Source organism: Trichogramma pretiosum, unplaced genomic scaffold, assembly GCF_000599845.2.
Source record: "Trichogramma pretiosum strain Unisexual culture from Peru unplaced genomic scaffold, Tpre_2.0 scaffold84, whole genome shotgun sequence".
In the NCBI taxonomy this organism is placed as follows: Eukaryota; Metazoa; Arthropoda; class Insecta; order Hymenoptera; family Trichogrammatidae; genus Trichogramma; species Trichogramma pretiosum.
Genome location: NW_019640790.1, coordinates 40,297 through 58,636, shown reverse-complemented (window position 1 = coordinate 58,636; position 18,340 = coordinate 40,297). Strand labels below are relative to the sequence as shown.

Below are 18,340 nucleotides of genomic sequence, written 5' to 3'. Positions count from 1 at the left end.
CTTATGTTTTTTTATCATGCCCCAATCAGAATGGTTTGGACTAAAAAAAATTTCATAATTTTTATATAAAAATGTACAAAAATTACGAAAATTCAATTATGTTAATAATTGAGAGTTATTAGTGAAATATTGATGCCACATCGATGCTATAATTTATTGGAAAAATAACAAACAAATCTCAGGCTTATTAAACCTATATTTATAATAATTTAAAAATTTTACGAGAGCATGTTTAGAATTTTTAAAAGAAATTTTGATCAATTAAAATTTTTAAAGTTGATTGGTCTATTTCTGAATAATATCGCGAAACTTTAATAAATTAAGAAAATATATTTTTACAAAATAACATCAGAAAATGAAATAAATGATATGTGGAACTGACTATTATGCTCATTTTTAAAAATTTCTCAAATTCCAGTTCTATAAGGGTTAGAATAATATAATTTTTTCCACCATAATTTTTGATTTTTATCAGAATTTTATAATAAAAAATGGAAGAAAGTTATTCATTTAAAATAAAGAACAATATTCCATTCTAAATCGATCTTCAAAACATGATATTTATGCTAATGTTTAGAGCAATTTTTATTATTTTACACGTTTTAGTTCTAAAACATGAATAATACAATTTCTTTCACATTAACGTAATAAATTGTTTTTCGATTTTCGAAAAGAAATAATTTTTACCATGTTGACTTGTAAACTTGTGCAGACCAGTAAGATGGAATTTTTTCAGTAACAAGTAAGAAAGTACGTTTACCGACAGGCTAGAGATAAGGGTAGAGCTATAGCTTTATTTTTGTTCATTTGTTTATTGTGCACGAAATCTAAAATACATGGGTTTTAATAAAAATAGGATGATCTTACGCTTTTTACTCTAATGCTACTTTTGAAATTAAGTAGAATAATAAAAAATGATTTGTTTTCAAGATTGCATAAAAATTGAACTGGGAATCGGCAATATGTACGTTATCAATATCTCAATCATAAATCATTATGAAAAAAAGGAATCAGTTGCAAGCAAAGGAATATAATTGATAGGTAAAATTGTTTAACTAGTTTCTAAGTTTTGATTGCTGTAAGTGTAAACGCGAGAGGGGGTGTGGTGGGCAAGCTTGACGCCGGAGCTTCTTGAGCTCGGGCAGTATCGATCGCGGCTCCTGGGGCTGCTGTTGCGCGCGACTATGCGGTAACAGGTGTTGGCGGTGGTAACTGGGATCGATGAGATTGCGGAGCGCCGGCGCGCACCCCTACAATACCATAAAGACTCCGAGGTACGCAGGCTGCATCAGTTGCACAGCGTGGTGCGGAATACAACCCTGATTTGGCCAAAGCAGTCGCGGGCCTGCAGCCACACCCGCGTCGTCATGTAGCAGCTTTTGTGCTTTTTCGCTCTTGCGATCTATCTTTTCCTCTCACTGTCTGTCTATCCAACCCTCTCTACATTATTCTTTGCTTGTCCGACTATCTATTTCTCTCTCTCTCTCTCTTTCTCTCTTACTCTCTCTCTCTCTCTCTCTCTCTCTCTCTTATTCTTTCTCGCTCAGTCTCTCGTTATCTACTTTTCTTTTCCACCATTTACCCCATCAACCATTTTCGGTACTCGGGCAAAAGCTTTATTTGTACGTCTCGTCGACTACCCATCGAGCAAATTCGGTCAAGTTTCTTATGACTCGTGGCTAGGTGAGCCTGAACAATTGTTGCTTTGAGCAGATTTGTGCCCACAGGTGGTCTAGTGTGATTCCCGCTGGATCTAAGTGAAAGCCAAACTTGGCTGATGTGTTTTACTGCTCAACTCGGTGCGTGACGCGCTGTGTGTGCGGTGCTTGCTTTTGACCTGTTGTGCCCAACTTGTTGCTCAAACTAGCTGATAGTCTACGCTTCATCAACTAGCACCTATAACTACATTTGGTTGGATATATCTACATGGTTGGATCTAGCAAGCTGTACTCCTTGGCGCGGCTGTTAGTTGATTAAATCCAACAATTAGAACGTTGTGTGAGCTGGCTTTAGTAAAGTTTACATAAACACCACCTGGTGTCTTTTACATATTTCGTCGTCATTTATGCCCGAACGTTGCAGTTGCTCGTCACTCTTCATTTGTTGAACTGGTTAGACATTTTATGCGTATTAATTTTTTCATTCGTTACCCATGTCCGATTTTACGTTTCATCAATTTCACTCACAGGCACAAGTTATAAAATCAAGCTGCCAAGTTCCAAGATGCCTCGGTGTTACATGGTAAAGAAAGCTCTGTGCAGCAAGTATATCAACAGTATGACGCGTACTTTTGATGATTGGAGTCCCTCGGCCACATCGCAACCACCCGTGCACTCGGAGCCGCAGACGAAACTCCCGGCGCCTAAGCCTCGTTACGCTGCATCTGCAACAGTTTCAGGTCGGTGAAAGTTACATGGTTTCAACTTTTTTTTTTGCATTAAAGCTAAATTATTGTTCTTCTTATGTTCTTTTTATTTGCGTCTATTTGCGAGCCATGCGCACTGCTTAACAGGAAGTCTTGGTTCTGCACAGGTGGTTTCGCGATTTTATCATCTTCAACTTTTATCTCATCAGTTTTAATGTAATTTTTTCCCCTGTTTTATACTAAACGCAAAAAATCTTTAAATATTTGTTATTATATTGCATATTTTCCCACTTCTCATTATGAATTGTCAATAAAAAGATGAAACTTTTTGTTGAAAATGTCAGCTATATATTACTAACAATACGTTCATTTCTAAAATTTCGTATGATAATTTGTGAATCACAGCTGCACACAATTTCACGGGAAGTAATTCATCGTCCACAACAACGAATGCTTGCATATGCAATATTAACAACTATAACGACGCCAACAATACCAAAGAACGATTACCTGTTATTGTGTCAACGACATCGCAAACGCAAACTTCTGCATCTTCCGATTCAGCAGTAAAAAATGTCGAGACAGTTAAAATTACAACGTCAAGTAAGGAGGCAAGGAGTAATCAAATCCCAGCCGAACGACCACCTAGAGCGATCGAGCAGCCTCTAGCCAAGTCAGCCTTCTCACGGCCCAAGCACATAAATAAGATAACAAATTATGATAGCCGCGCGGAAGACGCAGCCTCGGCGCGATCCGCTTGTTTGACCGATATTCGTAATACCAGTGAACAATTACTTTTCAGAGACAGGTTGGCAACTTTTACTTCAATGGATCTTTTAACTCATTCCACGTGTAAATCTGATAGTAAAATTAATGAATTTCGATATTCAGGTCTGCAGCCGAGACGGAAGCAGCACACGATCTACTAGAATTGTCACGCTCGCTTCCGCCTTTACCGCCGCCAAGCGTAGCTATCGGTCCACACAATGTCATGGAACACTCGACTAATGATATCCAAGAGATTACTGGCTATCAACTGTCAACTACAATTGAACAGACTTCTTCGCAACCAGAATCAGCATTCCCGATTTATCAAGTTAGCTCGATTGACCGAAACAGTGTTGTCGATATTTATCATCATCCTTCGGAGCACCATTATCAACACCTGCACGCAATGGCTGCACATTGTTCACACTCGCCACCGCAGCCACCACCGCCAACGAGTATCATCTACGAGCCAGCGACGCTTTTGCATACTGTAAGCGAAACTTTAAAAAATACGGCTTGAAAAAATTCGTTTATAATAATTGCCTTAATAACATATACGTAATTTTGTAAACTATTTGGGCCGCGAGTAGGCATGATTCCTCAACCATTTCAACTATGTCTGCTACTTTTTATAGCACTTTTTATCCAAAAAAGTGCAACTTATGGAGCGTGCATAGGCGTTACAACTACTACGCGGATTGTGACATAAATAACACAATGTTTTAATGAACAGCTTTTCTCACAAACAATAATCAAAAAAAAAATACTTTCCTATGTAACGAATGTGGAAATGCTTTTTCTATATTGAACGAGTGCTGTCAAGATATTTGCTTGTAAAGCCTATCAAAAAAGTTATATACTACTATATTTTGAATAACAAGCGCTTACTAGTAATAGTAAAATTGAGTTTTTGAAACATAAATATGAATTTTAAATCTCTTTAGCAATAAATAAATGTATACTTTAACAGAGCCACGGCGGGGTGTTCATTCCCCTATCTCCAGTGCAGGAAATTCTATTCTACAGTACGCCAACACTGCCAACGACGACCATGATAGCTGCTACGACGGTGCCATCGCCTGTAAAACAACAAATTTTGATTCCAGCGTGCTCGAAAGCTTCGTCAAACGTAACACTGGTCTCAGAACGTCATAGAACTCAGAGATCCGAGGCGTTGGAACCGCTAACGCCGCCAACTTCTGAATGCAGCAGTGACGTAGAAAACAGTAATCCAAACGCTTTGCGGCAGCACGAGCTTGGCGTTGAACAGCGAACCACAGAGTCGCAGCTACCTGCAGACCAAAACAACAAAGAAATACAGACTGCTGATACAACTGATACTATGGAGTCGGCCACTTCTCCGATTGCTACCGAGGGCCAAGCTACGGTGCTCAAGTCTGCAAGCTATACTTACGATACGCTTCTTGTTTCCGATGGTCGTTCGAAAAGTCGAAAGCAGCAATTGACGACTAGGTCACCAGATAATACAGACACCCAACACGTTGATAAGCAAAACAAGTGTCAGACTGAACCGAATGATATTGTTAAAGTGGATGTCCCTGAAATCTCAAGGCATGGGAAATACGTTTGTTCCGAGTGTGGTAAGTAATTTTATCTCCATTTTTCCAAATATCAATGATCTAACTACAATTAAAATTGAAAAATTTTCGAAAAAAGTTTTATACTTAACCTTAAGAAGGTATTATGGGAGACAAAGCATCACGAGATTTTTATTATAAAGATTTCATTTTCAACCTTACAAAAATAGTTTCGCATAGCATAGAACCTTAAAGTCATATCCAAGAGCCAAGGAAAATCCTATTTGTAATTATAAGCAAAATCTAGGTATTTTCCTCAGCGCTTCATTTCTTATTATTGTACAAACAATGTACGATATACTTGTTGGAATATTTTTTGTTTAAATTCTGAATTTATTTCAAATTATTATTTCATTATTCAAAGCTACATAAATGCTACTAAAATCATCAACGAGATTTTACGATCAAATCGGTTAGAAAAAAAAGATTCCAATTGTATTTTTCTACTGTTAATTAATAAGCCATAATGAAGCACCTTTTGTCATTCTTATTCGATTATTCGATTATTCGATCTCTTAAGAGCGAATATTTTAATAATGAGTCAAAATAATACTTTTTTACAAAACCGTGCGCACGTATGTCACCGATCTTGACGAGCTTTTGGTATGTTATAGTACATGGTAAAAAGGTCCCAAAAAAAAATTTTTAGACCTCCTCCCCTCTCCTACCCCCCACTTCCGGTATAAATGTCCATTTTCGATCTATATTTTTTCTGAGGACATGAAGCAAGTAAAAAATCTGAAAAAATTCATAAAAATACTTTTCCACAATCCAAACAACCTTGAATTTTTTCAGATTTTTTGAGTGCTTCAGGCCTTCAGATAAAATCATTGAAAATTTCAAAAATCGAGATACGGCGGTATGAGCCGATGTAGTACTCGGAAATTTTTTCAGTTATTTTTCGCATTAAAAAACATAACCTCAATTTTTTTCAGATTTTTTCAGATTACCTAACGCACCTTTTGAAGCCAAAAACCGATTTTTTTGACGAAAATAATTTTTTTAGGACAGTACGGAGCCTCGAAAAATCTGAAAAAAATTTTTTCTTGTTTTTTTCATCAAAATACGTAATCTCAAATTTTTTCAGATTTTTTAATTGAAGGCGATAGCTTCTAGGGCCGAAAAATGCTATTTTTAACAAAAAATGGTTCCTAGAACCCGATGGTTCCGGTGAAAAAATTTGAAAATATTTTTTTTGAATTCCTTGTCAAATTTTAATAAATTTTGACCGTTTCAAAAGTTCGATTGAAGCTTCCTAGCTCATTTTAGAGCATCAAACGAGTTTTATCATTCCTTAATGTCTTCAGAAACGTCTTCAGATATTTTGCACTAATCTTTGTCCTGCTCTAAAATGAGCTAGGAAGCTTCAATCGAACTTTTGAAACGGTCAAAATTTATTAAAATTTGACAAGGAATTCAAAAAAAATATTTTCAAATTTTTTCACCGGAACCATCGGGTTCTAGGAACCATTTTTTGTTAAAAATAGCATTTTTCGGCCCTAGAAGCTATCGCCTTCAATTAAAAAATCTGAAAAAATTTGAGATTACGTATTTTGATGAAAAAAACAAGAAAAAATTTTTTTCAGATTTTTCGAGGCTCCGTACTGTCCTAAAAAAATTATTTTCGTCAAAAAAATCGGTTTTTGGCTTCAAAAGGTGCGTTAGGTAATCTGAAAAAATCTGAAAAAAATTGAGGTTATGTTTTTTAATGCGAAAAATAACTGAAAAAATTTCCGAGTACTACATCGGCTCATACCGCCGTATCTCGATTTTTGAAATTTTCAATGATTTTATCTGAAGGCCTGAAGCACTCAAAAAATCTGAAAAAATTCAAGGTTGTTTGGATTGTGGAAAAGTATTTTTATGAATTTTTTCAGATTTTTTACTTGCTTCATGTCCTCAGAAAAAATATAGATCGAAAATGGACATTTATACCGGAAGTGGGGGGTAGGAGAGGGGAGGAGGTCTAAAAATTTTTTTTTGGGACCTTTTTACCATGTACTATAACATACCAAAAGCTCGTCAAGATCGGTGACATACGTGCGCATGGTTTTGTAAAAAAGTATTATTTTGACCCTAATATATTAAACGCTATTTTCTTAATGTTGCAACGTACAACGATAAAGTACAACTGGTTGATCATTTACTGATAGATTTCTTTCGGAAGAAAAACTTTTGAGCTTAGCCAAATTACTTAGTTCTGTTCTTAAAATTAGTCGCTCGTGCAATATTGGATGTTGGATTTTTGATTCGAATAATGGGTTTTGTTATCTCTCATGAATTTAATAACCTTATTGGCACCGTTTAATTGAATAAAAGTTGAAAACGATGTCAGATGCATACTTGTTTTAATGTTGACTCAGAGATTAATGTATAACAAATTATCATGCTGCATACAGGGAAACAGTATGCAACTTCGTCGAATCTGTCTCGGCACAAACAGACTCACCGTAGCATCGACTCGCAGTCGGCGAAAAAGTGCATCCACTGCGGCAAGGCGTACGTGAGCATGCCGGCACTGGCGATGCACGTGCTGACCCATAAATTATCTCACAGTTGTGGCATCTGCGGCAAGATGTTCTCGCGGCCGTGGCTGCTGCAGGGCCACTTGCGCTCTCACACCGGTGAAAAGCCTTACGGTTGTGCTCACTGCGGCAAGGCCTTCGCCGACCGGTCTAATCTACGCGCTCACATGCAGACCCACTCGGCCGATAAAAATTACGAGTGCGGACGCTGTCACAAAAGCTTCGCCCTCAAATCCTATCTCAACAAGCACCTCGAGTCGGCCTGTCTGCGTGATCCCAACGACAATGCCAATAGTGACTGCGATCCATTACTCTTTTAATCGACTTAAATTTTTTGTATTCATGATGAAAAACCTGATGAAATACTTACTAGTTATTGGCAGTACTTTTTTGAAAATCATGGACACATGCTTGAATAGGTTGAAGAAAACTCCAATGAAAATTCATCAACTTTTTTCCTCCAAAAATTAACTTTTACTTATTCATTTGAAATAATATATATAATATAAGCAATAATAAAAATAAATATTCTACTTGTTATATAGATACGTTACACTTTAACAAAAATAGCATTAAGAATTAAAATATATTCAGTATTACTAGGAAAAGGTCACCTACGCGCGTATGAACAATTTCAAGTTCTTTTCAAAGCATTGACCAGTTATATTATACAGATTAAGTTATTCGAGAAAACGAACATTTTTAAGCGGTTAATGAAACCAAGTGAAAATAAGTTTTAAAATACTCTGAAAACATCGAATTCAAAATATTGAAAATGAAATTTTAAATCATTACTGATACTGCAAAAACGCAGTATCTCTCAAAGTTTTTATAAAAAAGGGTTTTAATAAAAATTAACTTTACATTTTTTCTCAAGAAGTGCTATTATATATATAAATATATATGTACCCTGAGAAATTATGAACTTAACGTAATGCAATACTTTACGATTTTTTGTACGAGACAGTTTGATTTTGCTGTACCATTTTTTGTACAAAATATACAAAATATTTGTGAATGTGAATGGATAAAAATGCTTTTGATTCAATAGCATTGGAGAAGCCGGGATTTACGATATTGTGCCATATAATGCCACCCTCAATTATGATAAAAATAGCTCTAAATGTATGTAGTCAACAATGGTTGCAATGATGATATTAGCTAAAGTTAGGTTTCTTAAATTTTCGGAAGTATTAAAATGGAAGTAAAAAGAAAAATAAATAGGAAGCAATTATTTCTGAGGTAAGATATTTACTAAAATAAGGTGGCAGGCAACATATCATTTATTGCTGTAATAAGAGCGACGAAAATACCAATTCTGTGATAATTTATCTTACTGCTTTGATATATATTTGCATCAGAGATCGTATTAATTCGAGTTTTTCCCATCTTCTAATAGTTTCTAAGCCTAGTGTGAAAATTGCATTATATTAAAAATGCTTATCATCACTGCTGTAAATATGCCTGAAAGTCTAAATCTCTTTTTTGTTCTTTTATTATTCAAATTGTAAGATGATATCACCAAGTATTCACTCTTATTCAAAATATACAATGAAAATTATGCACAACTCGATGTGTTTTCGTGAGAGATTATACTTTTTATTTGTGTGACTTGATAACATTAGGAGAAATAGCTTTGTCCATGAAAAAAGTTCATAAAAAAATGAGCTAGATGTTATTAATCTAGTATAAGCACAAGTTTCTTTTACTTTTGTATAATCGGAATAATCATAAGACGATGAAAAACTACGGAGTCATTGATGTAGGTAATCTATATTTTTAAAACAGAAAAAAATATGAAAAATGTCGTTATTCAGAACTTTTAATGTACCTTAAGGATTCATTCTATTCCCTCTCAATATAAGACTTCTACTTTTAATCAATAGAAAAATAATCTCTCGCTAGTTTTGTTCAAAGTACAAAACCTTTTTTTAAACTAAAATTTTTTTTAACAAAAACTTTTTTTTAAGTATTCTGAAATAAATTATTAAATACTTTTGGTACACCAATAGTTTAAACAAAAAAAAAAACAAAACTTAGCAATGAAAGCTTATAAATTTTTTTTCAATCTTTAAAATTATAATAAAGTTGTTTTTTATATGGGTATGATTAAAAATAGACTTTTTGCACATTCATTTTTTTCATTTTCATTTAATGAAGAAAACCAGAGTAAAAATAAAATTTTCTATTTCTTCTGAATATTTCTTTAAAAAGTTCTATCATCAGAATGTAGGTCGCTGTATTGCCAAATACTCAGTAGAAATTTAAAAATTTGATTCTGGCTTTGTAATCTTCTAGATAAAAAATTGTTCTTCAAATGCTTTCAAATCAAAGTTTCTGAATGGATTTGATTCAAAGTTTTCCGTAAAATATATTAAAAAGCATTAAAAAAAGATAATAAACAATTCTACAGCAATATTAGCACACTAATAGGTTTTACTTTGATTATAATAAACGTTAGCTTTAACGCAGTTTAATGATTGCATAAAAGTTCATTAAAAGTTTTCTCTTTTATTTTCGGTTTACACGGGATTATCACAAATAAGCGATTTTTTCTTGTGACCTCAACTCATGAGCATTTGATGAAAGTCAGATAGACAAAATCAGTATTAAAATTAGAATATTTTAGCTTCCAATTATCAAATAATATTTGTGAACAAATTAAAAAGGAATGTAATTCTTATTCAAATAAAAAATACTCATAAAACCGTAAATGAAAATAAATAGGGGTTTTTATTCAGTTACATAACTTTAGTTATGATGTTTCAAAACTGTATTAGAATATAATAATTATTCTATTTCTAGTCTTATTCAGTATTCTAGCTACTTTAAGATTTAATATTGTACAATGTTGCGTTTAATTTTCATTTTATTAATGTAAATATTTTTTCTCGAATTATCCTATTCATTGCATCGTACAAATATTGTAACAAAATACATGAAATTTCTAATTAGTTTTTGTTGTCAATATCCCCAAACGATTCGTAAAATGTTTAAAAATTCTATTTAAAAGGTATAAAATGAGTTGTATCTAAGTGTTGTAAAAAAGGACAGATCATTAATATTATCATATCATGCTGGAAATCTAACTTCAATCCTAAATTAACGTTAATTTGATTTATGCAAAAAAACTAATAATCTTCAAATATCGAATTTTTTGAAAGGTGAACCAATCCAAAAATATTCATATGCAGAGCTATTTTTGTACTTCGAATTAGATTTAGAATTAGATAATGTCAATTGGTCCAACTGCAATTGCGCAAAAGTGCAATTAAAAAAATCAATGTACTGCGTGTTGTTTCGTATGGTTATCCATTCAATTTTGAACGTGTTATGTACAATGTGTAAAATAGATTTAAATGAGTATTTTTGTAAAAGTATGGTAAGATTACTCTATGAATTGATTGATAAAGAGTAATTTGTAAAATTTAATAACATTCGAGTTTGAGATGTTAGTCTCATTTTTACACGCTTCAGCAAGTATGTAGATAATTTTTTTTTTTCAAGAAATATTTCGAAAAATTATTTATTAATTGAGGGTGGACTTAATAAATTCTATAAAAAAACTTTGTATCATAAAAATAAATAATCAATACTACAACTAATGAATATATTTGTAGAAAAGTTACGGATATTAATTTACGGGTCATTTAAATTTGTAATACATTGCATATTATAAAGTTTAAATTAATATCGACCCAAAAAACAGTAGCTAATAATGATAATGGTCAATCAATACATTATTTTATACGATCAATATGTAATTATGGTCAATAAATAGTTACATAAGTCGGCGTTTCTCCATTCTCGAATCAAATGTCGAATGCAAGTTATACAAATAGTCATTGACACCAAGTAATGTTAAATGAACATTTTTTACGGGAAAAAGGTTGAATGTTCAAGGTTCCGCTATGTAAGAAATATTAAAATTGTAAATAGCATTATAATTTTCCTTATTACATATACATTTGGAAGTATATCCTTATCAAAAGCTATCCAATAGAATCCCTGTTTCTCAACGAATAAGACAAATGTAAATGTAGATCTCTTATTCCTTGATAAAAAGAGCGATGAATAAACGATACGTAGATTAAAAAAAAATATATGTTAATCATTTTGAGACATTTAGGAAATAACAAATAGGTATTCTATTTTTTATTGATTTGATGAGGGTTTACTGCACTTGATGGATTAGTAACGAAAATTATATTGTCTCTAATTTTACAGTTAAAATTTTAAAGGTAAAATTATCATATGAATAATAGAATGGAGTTCATATAATGCAACATTGTCATTCATTCAATCGTCATTTTATAATAAACCTAAATGAAATGATACATTAGAATATCTGTTCTCGAAGGCCAACGATTATACTAGTCGTAACGAAAATATGTTTAATTACTCTATATATTAGAACGACATTTATTTACCAAGTTGCATGGAACCTCGCTCCTAAGCTGTATTAGGGTTGCTTAAACTTAAAAGTAAAAACAATATGTGTCTACGACCTTTTCATATAGTCAATTCACCGAGCGCTAGTCAGCGTCTAAATATCCTTTGAAAAATTTCAAAAAGTTTCACACGTTGTTTTTTGATTAAAATTTAAAACCATAAAATTTTACCATTGGACTTAAAAAAACGAAAGTAGCATATGGAGCGAGGATTCAAACATCTTAGAAAATAAGGAACTGTCTGATATATATGTTAAATATTTAAGTATTTGCATAAAAGTATTTTGCAAAAATGATGTATACAGAGTAACGCTGACAATGATTTTCATTAAGAATTAGTAAATGTAAAAATGTATTCAAAAACTTTAATTACTGTAACATACTATATAAGTAAAAAATTATATGATTAAGCTTACAAATATTACCGTCTGTTTGGAAATTTGGGTAAATCATATATTATTTATTGGCATGCATTTCATGAATAACTTATTATAATTATATATAAATAAAAAAAAATCAATAACCATACTTTGTAAGGGTAAGAAAAAACAAAAGCTATAATAGAGTTGAAATAAGTGTGATAGAAGTACGACAAAGCAATAACTTAGTGATTGTACAATATAATTGATTAGAAATTTAGGATTAAATTAGAAGATGAAGCTTAAATCGAAAATCTGTAATGAGTAAAAAGTAATTTTAGTATATATAGTTTTGTAGAAGATGCTAAGTCTGTATCCGAAACTTTAGAAACTGGCTCACAATATACCAAAAATCACTATGAAATAAGTTATATTTATTAATATATATATCTGTTTTATAGCAATATAAGACAACAAATGGCTATAATAGTGTTTTGTTCCTTTAATGTACATTCAACTGTTTATTTCATTTTTGCTGCTCTAAAAATAATAATACAGGATTGGTTTCATGACAACTTCAACTTCATGTAATTTTTAAGTTTACAAGAAATATTATAAAATTGAAAGATATTCAATAAAACGACTTATTAAATTTTTATGAATAATGTGCATTTATTTGGTGTGCTTTAAAACATTATAATTTTAGACAAATTTGTCAAAAGACCAATTTTTAATTAAAATTTTGCAATTTTGAAACTTTTTGCAAATAATGTCTTCATACCTTATAGTTCATGAAAGATACATTTTTTAAAACTCAATCTTTCATGGTTGACTTGCATTCTTTTTCTTGCATTATTTAATCAATTATGAAAGATTTTCTAAATAAAAAAAACTTGTAATCAACAGCGTTGTTATTGTACATTTCAAAATAACAGTGTAAGTATATGATCTGTCCTCACTATTTTAATAATATAACTTGACAAGCAAATTTTTTCTACCTTATATTATAAATTATATTTTTCAAATTTATATTACAATCGCTAATACAAATAGAATTAGTGCAGAAAAAACAAAAACTTAATTACAGACGCTGTTCATTTTTAGGTGGTGGTACTGAATTACTATCTGTTTTCGTCGTTGATTCTTTAGACTCATTCCAATTTTTTAAACCCTCAGGCAAGCTAGTATCTTCTTCAAAGGAACCTGTCCCTTCAACAAACTCTTCATATGTTGATTTTTCGGGGAATGGTCTAGCTCCGAGGAGCTCGATCATATCATCACGACTCAAAATTTCTTGTTTTAGTAATCGTTCAGCAACCTGCATAATTTGACGAAAATTATTAATAAAAATTACAAAAAATGTACTATGATTTATCATAGCAATTCTTACTTTATTTACATCTTCTTTGTGTTTAGTTAGAAGTTCTGTTGTATGTTTATGGGCTTGTTCAATCATTTTTCTGACTTCTTGATCAATAAGCTGAGCAGTACTTTCGGAATATGGTTTATCAAGAACCATGTCACCAGGTTGTGGCATCTCAAAACTAACATTGCCAACTTTGTCATTCATACCATAATGAACAACTTGTGCATAGGCACTTTGAGTCACCTAATGACATTTATTATATTTTGGCATAAATAGTGTGTTTAAAAAAGTTAGGTAATAATTATAAATATGTACCTTTTGTAAGTCATCTTGTGCACCAGTTGTTATCCTTTCAAAAAATATTTCTTCAGAAACTCTTCCACCAAGTGTCATACACATTCGATCAAATAATTGTTCTTTTGTATAAAGATACTGTTCACGTGGTAAGTACTGGGCATATCCTAAACCTTTTCCACGAGGAATGATAGATACCTTAAAAAATGATACAAGATAATATATAATATTAATTATAATAATAATAGAATAATAATAGTATAATAGTATAATAGAATAATACTAATAATAATAATATTAATAATAATGATAGTGATAATAATAATGTTACACAAGAAATTAACATACTTTTAACAGAGGATCTGCATGTTGCAAAAACCAACCTGCAACTGCATGACCCGCTTCATGATAAGCTACTGTCTTTTTTTCTTCTGGTTGAAGCACATTCGTTTTTTTTTCCATCCCGGCAACAACTCTTTCAATAGCTTGCTCGAAATTTTTTAAGTCAATATTGTCTTTCTTATCTCGAGCTGCTATTAAAGCTGCTTCATTGCATACGTTTGCAATATCAGCCCCTATGTATAATAATTAATAATGTATTTATTAACAATATTGTTTGAAATATTAATCAACAAAGAAATTTTATTTATGCAATGAATTTACCAGTAAAGCCTGGTGTTAAGGCAGCCATTTTTCTAGCTAATTCTATTTTATCTAAGATCGTTTTTAGAGGTTGCAAATGAACCTTAAAAATAGATGCTCTACCCTTGATATCTGGGGCTGGTACAAAGATTTGTCTGTCAAATCTCCCTGGTCGGAGGAGAGCTTTGTCTAAAATATCAATTCTATTAGTAGCAGCTAGTACAACTACATTGGTTGTAGTGTTGAAACCTTAAAAACATCAAATTTTTTATATTAATTATATCCAAATGAAATTTTCAAGTGCAGAAATTACAAAAAAAAGTGAATACCATCCATCTCTACTAAAAGTTGATTCAAAGTGTTTTCTTGTTCCGAATGTGAACCAAAACTCTTGCCACCTCTCTTTCGGCCAACAGCATCAATCTCATCAATGAACAAAATGCAAGGTGCATTTTTCCTAGCCTGCGCAAACATATCTCTAACTCGAGATGGTCCAACACCAACAAACATTTCCAAAAATTCTGACCCAGACACAGTCAGAAAAGGTACATCTGCTTCACCTGCTGTAGCTTTCGCTAACAAAGTTTTACCTGTTCCAGGGGGACCTAAAAATAATTTATTAAAAATATTTTTACAATTCTACCTTCATAAATAGTTCTGAGCCTCTTAAATTTTTTTACCAGTCAATATTGCTCCTTTTGGTATTTTAGCTCCAAGATTGATATATTGCTGTGGATTTTTAAGAAAATTTACGAATTCCATGATTTCAATTTTAGCTTCTTCGCATCCAGCAACATCTCTAAAGATAAGTAAAGATAATATAAAATAGTTTCTTACTCAAAAAAGTAGTTAAAATAATAAACATACTTGAAGCGAACTCCAATTTCTGTAGGATTAATTAATTTGGCAGTAGAAGCTGTAACATTTCCAAAAAGACCTCTACCTCTACCACCTTTACCTCCAAACATACTTGCAGTTTGACGTGTAAAATATAAAATAAGTCCTGTAAATTTATGTAAGTATGTAATTTAAAAATAATGTATTAAATAAAATGATTTAAAAAATATACATGCCAATAGTGAGTATAGTAGGCAAATAAGATACCAAATGACCAGCCTCAACTTCATTTTTATAAACAACTGGTAAATGATTTTGAGGTTCAATATTAAGTTCAAGTTGAGCATTTTCCAAATTTCTTTCAAATGTATCTGAACTTCCAATGTTAAACCATAAATTTCCCTGATTAAATAATATATTAGTAATTTTTTGATTGAACTATTTTTTTTTAAGTTTAGGAATGCTTGAAATACCTCAGTACTGGCACCAGGTAATAGATGAACCCGTACCCATTTCTTATTGACAACTTCTAATTTTTCTACAGTTCCTTTATTTAAATATCTAAAAAAAAATTTTAATTTATGCTGACGTATAAAAAAATATTTAGAGAATAGAAAAGGATTTCATACCCATAAACGAATTCTCTCCATGTAATTTCTTTTTCACTATCCATTAACATGTATAAAACAAGAGTGCTAATAGTTCCTAAAGCACCAAAAGTTAACCACTTATCCATGGGATTTTTGAAAGGCCCATCTCCACTACCTCCAGCAAGTTTTTTGCCAGGGTAGAAATTTCCATAGTTAAAATCTTTTCTAGGACCATCAGATTTTTGATTTGTCTCTGCACTCTTAGAACTTCCTCCACTTTGACCACTCTCTGCAGATTTAGATTCTTTAGATGGCACTTCATTCTCTTTTGGTTTCTGTCCTTGTTTGTAATATTTTTCAAAGCCTTTGGGTGGTTTTTGACAGAATAGTTTCCAATTCTGTTGTACTTGTTCGATTGCTGATAACTTATAAACGCTTTTTAATGTTGACAATTTTCTCTTAGTCTGAAAAATAGCGAACTTCGTAACAATTTATTAATTTCATTAATATTCTGAGAAAAATTGTAGTTTATTGAGAATGTGACATTAAGCAATAGAATGATTTAATTTCAGAGAATGTCACGAATTATATCAAAATAGGTAACAGTTTCAATTATTGTACGATTATATCATCATAAAGAAAATAATTTCACGACATGATGAAATTACAGGTTATAAGAAGACTTAATTTTAAAATAAATAAGAAACTTACTTGAAGATGATCCAGTCGACTAAGTAAGAACTTTTCAAGCCTGCTGGCCGAAAACAAGAGTTGATGGGCCATGTTGCATTCATAAAAATAAATTAAAAGCTTAAATCTCGCGTATAGAGCAACGCATATGATGCGGCCGCGTACACATTACCGGCCGTTTCCAAATCTCAAGCTCAACACATTCTGCAATACGTATTGAAGATTCGTAGAGTACGGCAGTATGCTAACACTATCAAGTATCATCTATAGGCGACTTGCGAATACAACACGGGTGTGGATATATTGAAAGATGCGCAAGCGCCTAGTTACTTTTACTAGAAGCGTAAAGTTGCATAAAACAATGTTTCATTGCCCATCATGATCATCAAAAAGTTTCAGTTCAGTGGTTGTTTAAAAATACCTCAAATTCCTAAAAAATAAATGGATACCCTAATTTTGAATAATTTTTCTTTTTTTAACTGAGATTCAACTGTGTATGTGAGTTTTTCTCACACTTGAGAAATCCGCGCAAAGTGTAAGAAAACTTTGCGCGTAAAATTTTTCTTAATTCTTTCACCTTTTCTGGCAATTAAGGTTTACTTTCAAGTTTGTTCGCTTTAAATGATGATTCTAAATTTTACAATTCTGATGAAATATTTGGCAAGGATATGAAAAATTTTTCGGTTGAAGTTCACTTGAAGGCTTCTCTGATACATAAAGTGGGATCCGTTTTCTTTTTATAAATTATATATAAATGATAAAAGTGTTAATGAAAATTGCGCTTTATAATATAGCGTTTCGTTTTCTGAAGTTATTAACGTTTAATTTATCTACGAGTACTTGCCGGTCGGGCTGGCTTATGGAGCTCAAATGTCATGAAAATGATAAAAAAGACACTAGAACAGTTTATATGTAGAATTTGGTAAATGTAGATGATATATTATATGATTGAAATTAGTTAAAAGATTAAATGTCGTCTCAGCCCAGAAACGGTACTCAGATGAAGATATTTTAATCGTATATTATTAACATAAGGCTTAAGGTACGTTTTTGAGTCTGCGTTTAAATTGCGATATTTTTTCTGATAGAGCAACGAATGCTGAGCATGGGTTGCAATCCAGTCATGGCATAGATCCAGCTTTTTACTTGTATTAAATTAAATATCAAATCTTCTTCGATTATAAAAAATACGTTTCAAGTGGCATTGCAGAAGAAAAAATATTTACCTTTTCGATCTAATTGCAGAAATTGTGAGAAAAATTTTTTATGAATTTTCATTGCCATTGAGAAAGTTTCTCTGTGATTGCATGAGGTATATAAAGGCTTCACTGGTTGGCTAGTTAATCTTATATAGCTGTTTCAATTAGAAATCGTTCGATAAGTTCATATGATTCTCGATACGATTGCAAATTTAAAGACAGAAAATACAGTATAATCTATTCAATCAATTTGAAATTCTTAGGACAAGACCAAGCCTTTGAATCAACCAGTTTTCGAAATAAAAAGGTCTTACATACATTACATACATTGAAAAATTTCAAAATAAAAGTTATTATTTTGATGGTATCATTATTGATACTATGTCATTTCAATCTTTACTTTTTGAAATATTAGTCGGATCTAGACCCATTTGTGAACTTTTTTTTTTTAAATTAAAGTATAGATAATGAAAAAAATTGATTTTAATATTGTAGCATTTTGTCACCAACATCATCTTGTGCATATAAAAAGTGCGTCTCGAGGTAATGGTTCATCAATGACTTGGTCTACATCTTCTGAACTTTCAGCGTTAGATATAGCATAGGTGTACACTGTACTGTAATGTCATTCAATATTTCGTTGTCAGTACAATATC

The 18,340-nt window shown here is 31.8% G+C and overlaps 2 protein-coding genes across 3 annotated transcripts; one reads left to right on the top strand and one right to left on the bottom strand.

The window, feature by feature from the left end:
* Positions 1–1,312: 1,312 nt before the first annotated feature.
* On the top strand, positions 1,313–9,250 carry LOC106657865 (zinc finger protein with KRAB and SCAN domains 3-like). The gene is made up of 6 exons (XM_014379556.2): positions 1,313–2,111; positions 2,189–2,398; positions 2,771–3,173; positions 3,257–3,623; positions 4,104–4,734; positions 7,131–9,250. Exons 2-6 carry the CDS (start codon positions 2,224–2,226, stop codon positions 7,574–7,576), a joined length of 2,022 nt encoding a protein of 673 aa, XP_014235042.1. The 5' UTR covers positions 1,313–2,111; positions 2,189–2,223; the 3' UTR covers positions 7,577–9,250.
* Positions 9,251–12,713: 3,463 nt separating this feature from the next.
* LOC106658017 (AFG3-like protein 2) lies at positions 12,714–16,743 on the bottom strand. 2 transcript variants are annotated; one of them, XM_014379799.2, is made up of 12 exons: positions 16,507–16,743; positions 15,835–16,274; positions 15,679–15,766; positions 15,442–15,607; positions 15,236–15,371; positions 15,049–15,167; positions 14,698–14,973; positions 14,390–14,617; positions 14,075–14,301; positions 13,748–13,924; positions 13,457–13,675; positions 12,714–13,384 (listed from the first exon to the last, which is right to left on the bottom strand). In XM_014379799.2, the coding sequence occupies exons 1-12, from the start codon at positions 16,576–16,578 to the stop codon at positions 13,148–13,150; spliced, it is 2,385 nt and encodes a 794-aa protein (XP_014235285.1). In that variant the 5' UTR covers positions 16,579–16,743; the 3' UTR covers positions 12,714–13,147. The 2 variants fall into 2 exon arrangements, with proteins under 2 accessions (XP_014235285.1, XP_014235286.1); XM_014379800.2 differs by having other exon boundaries at positions 15,835–16,259.
* Positions 16,744–18,340: the final 1,597 nt, after the last annotated feature.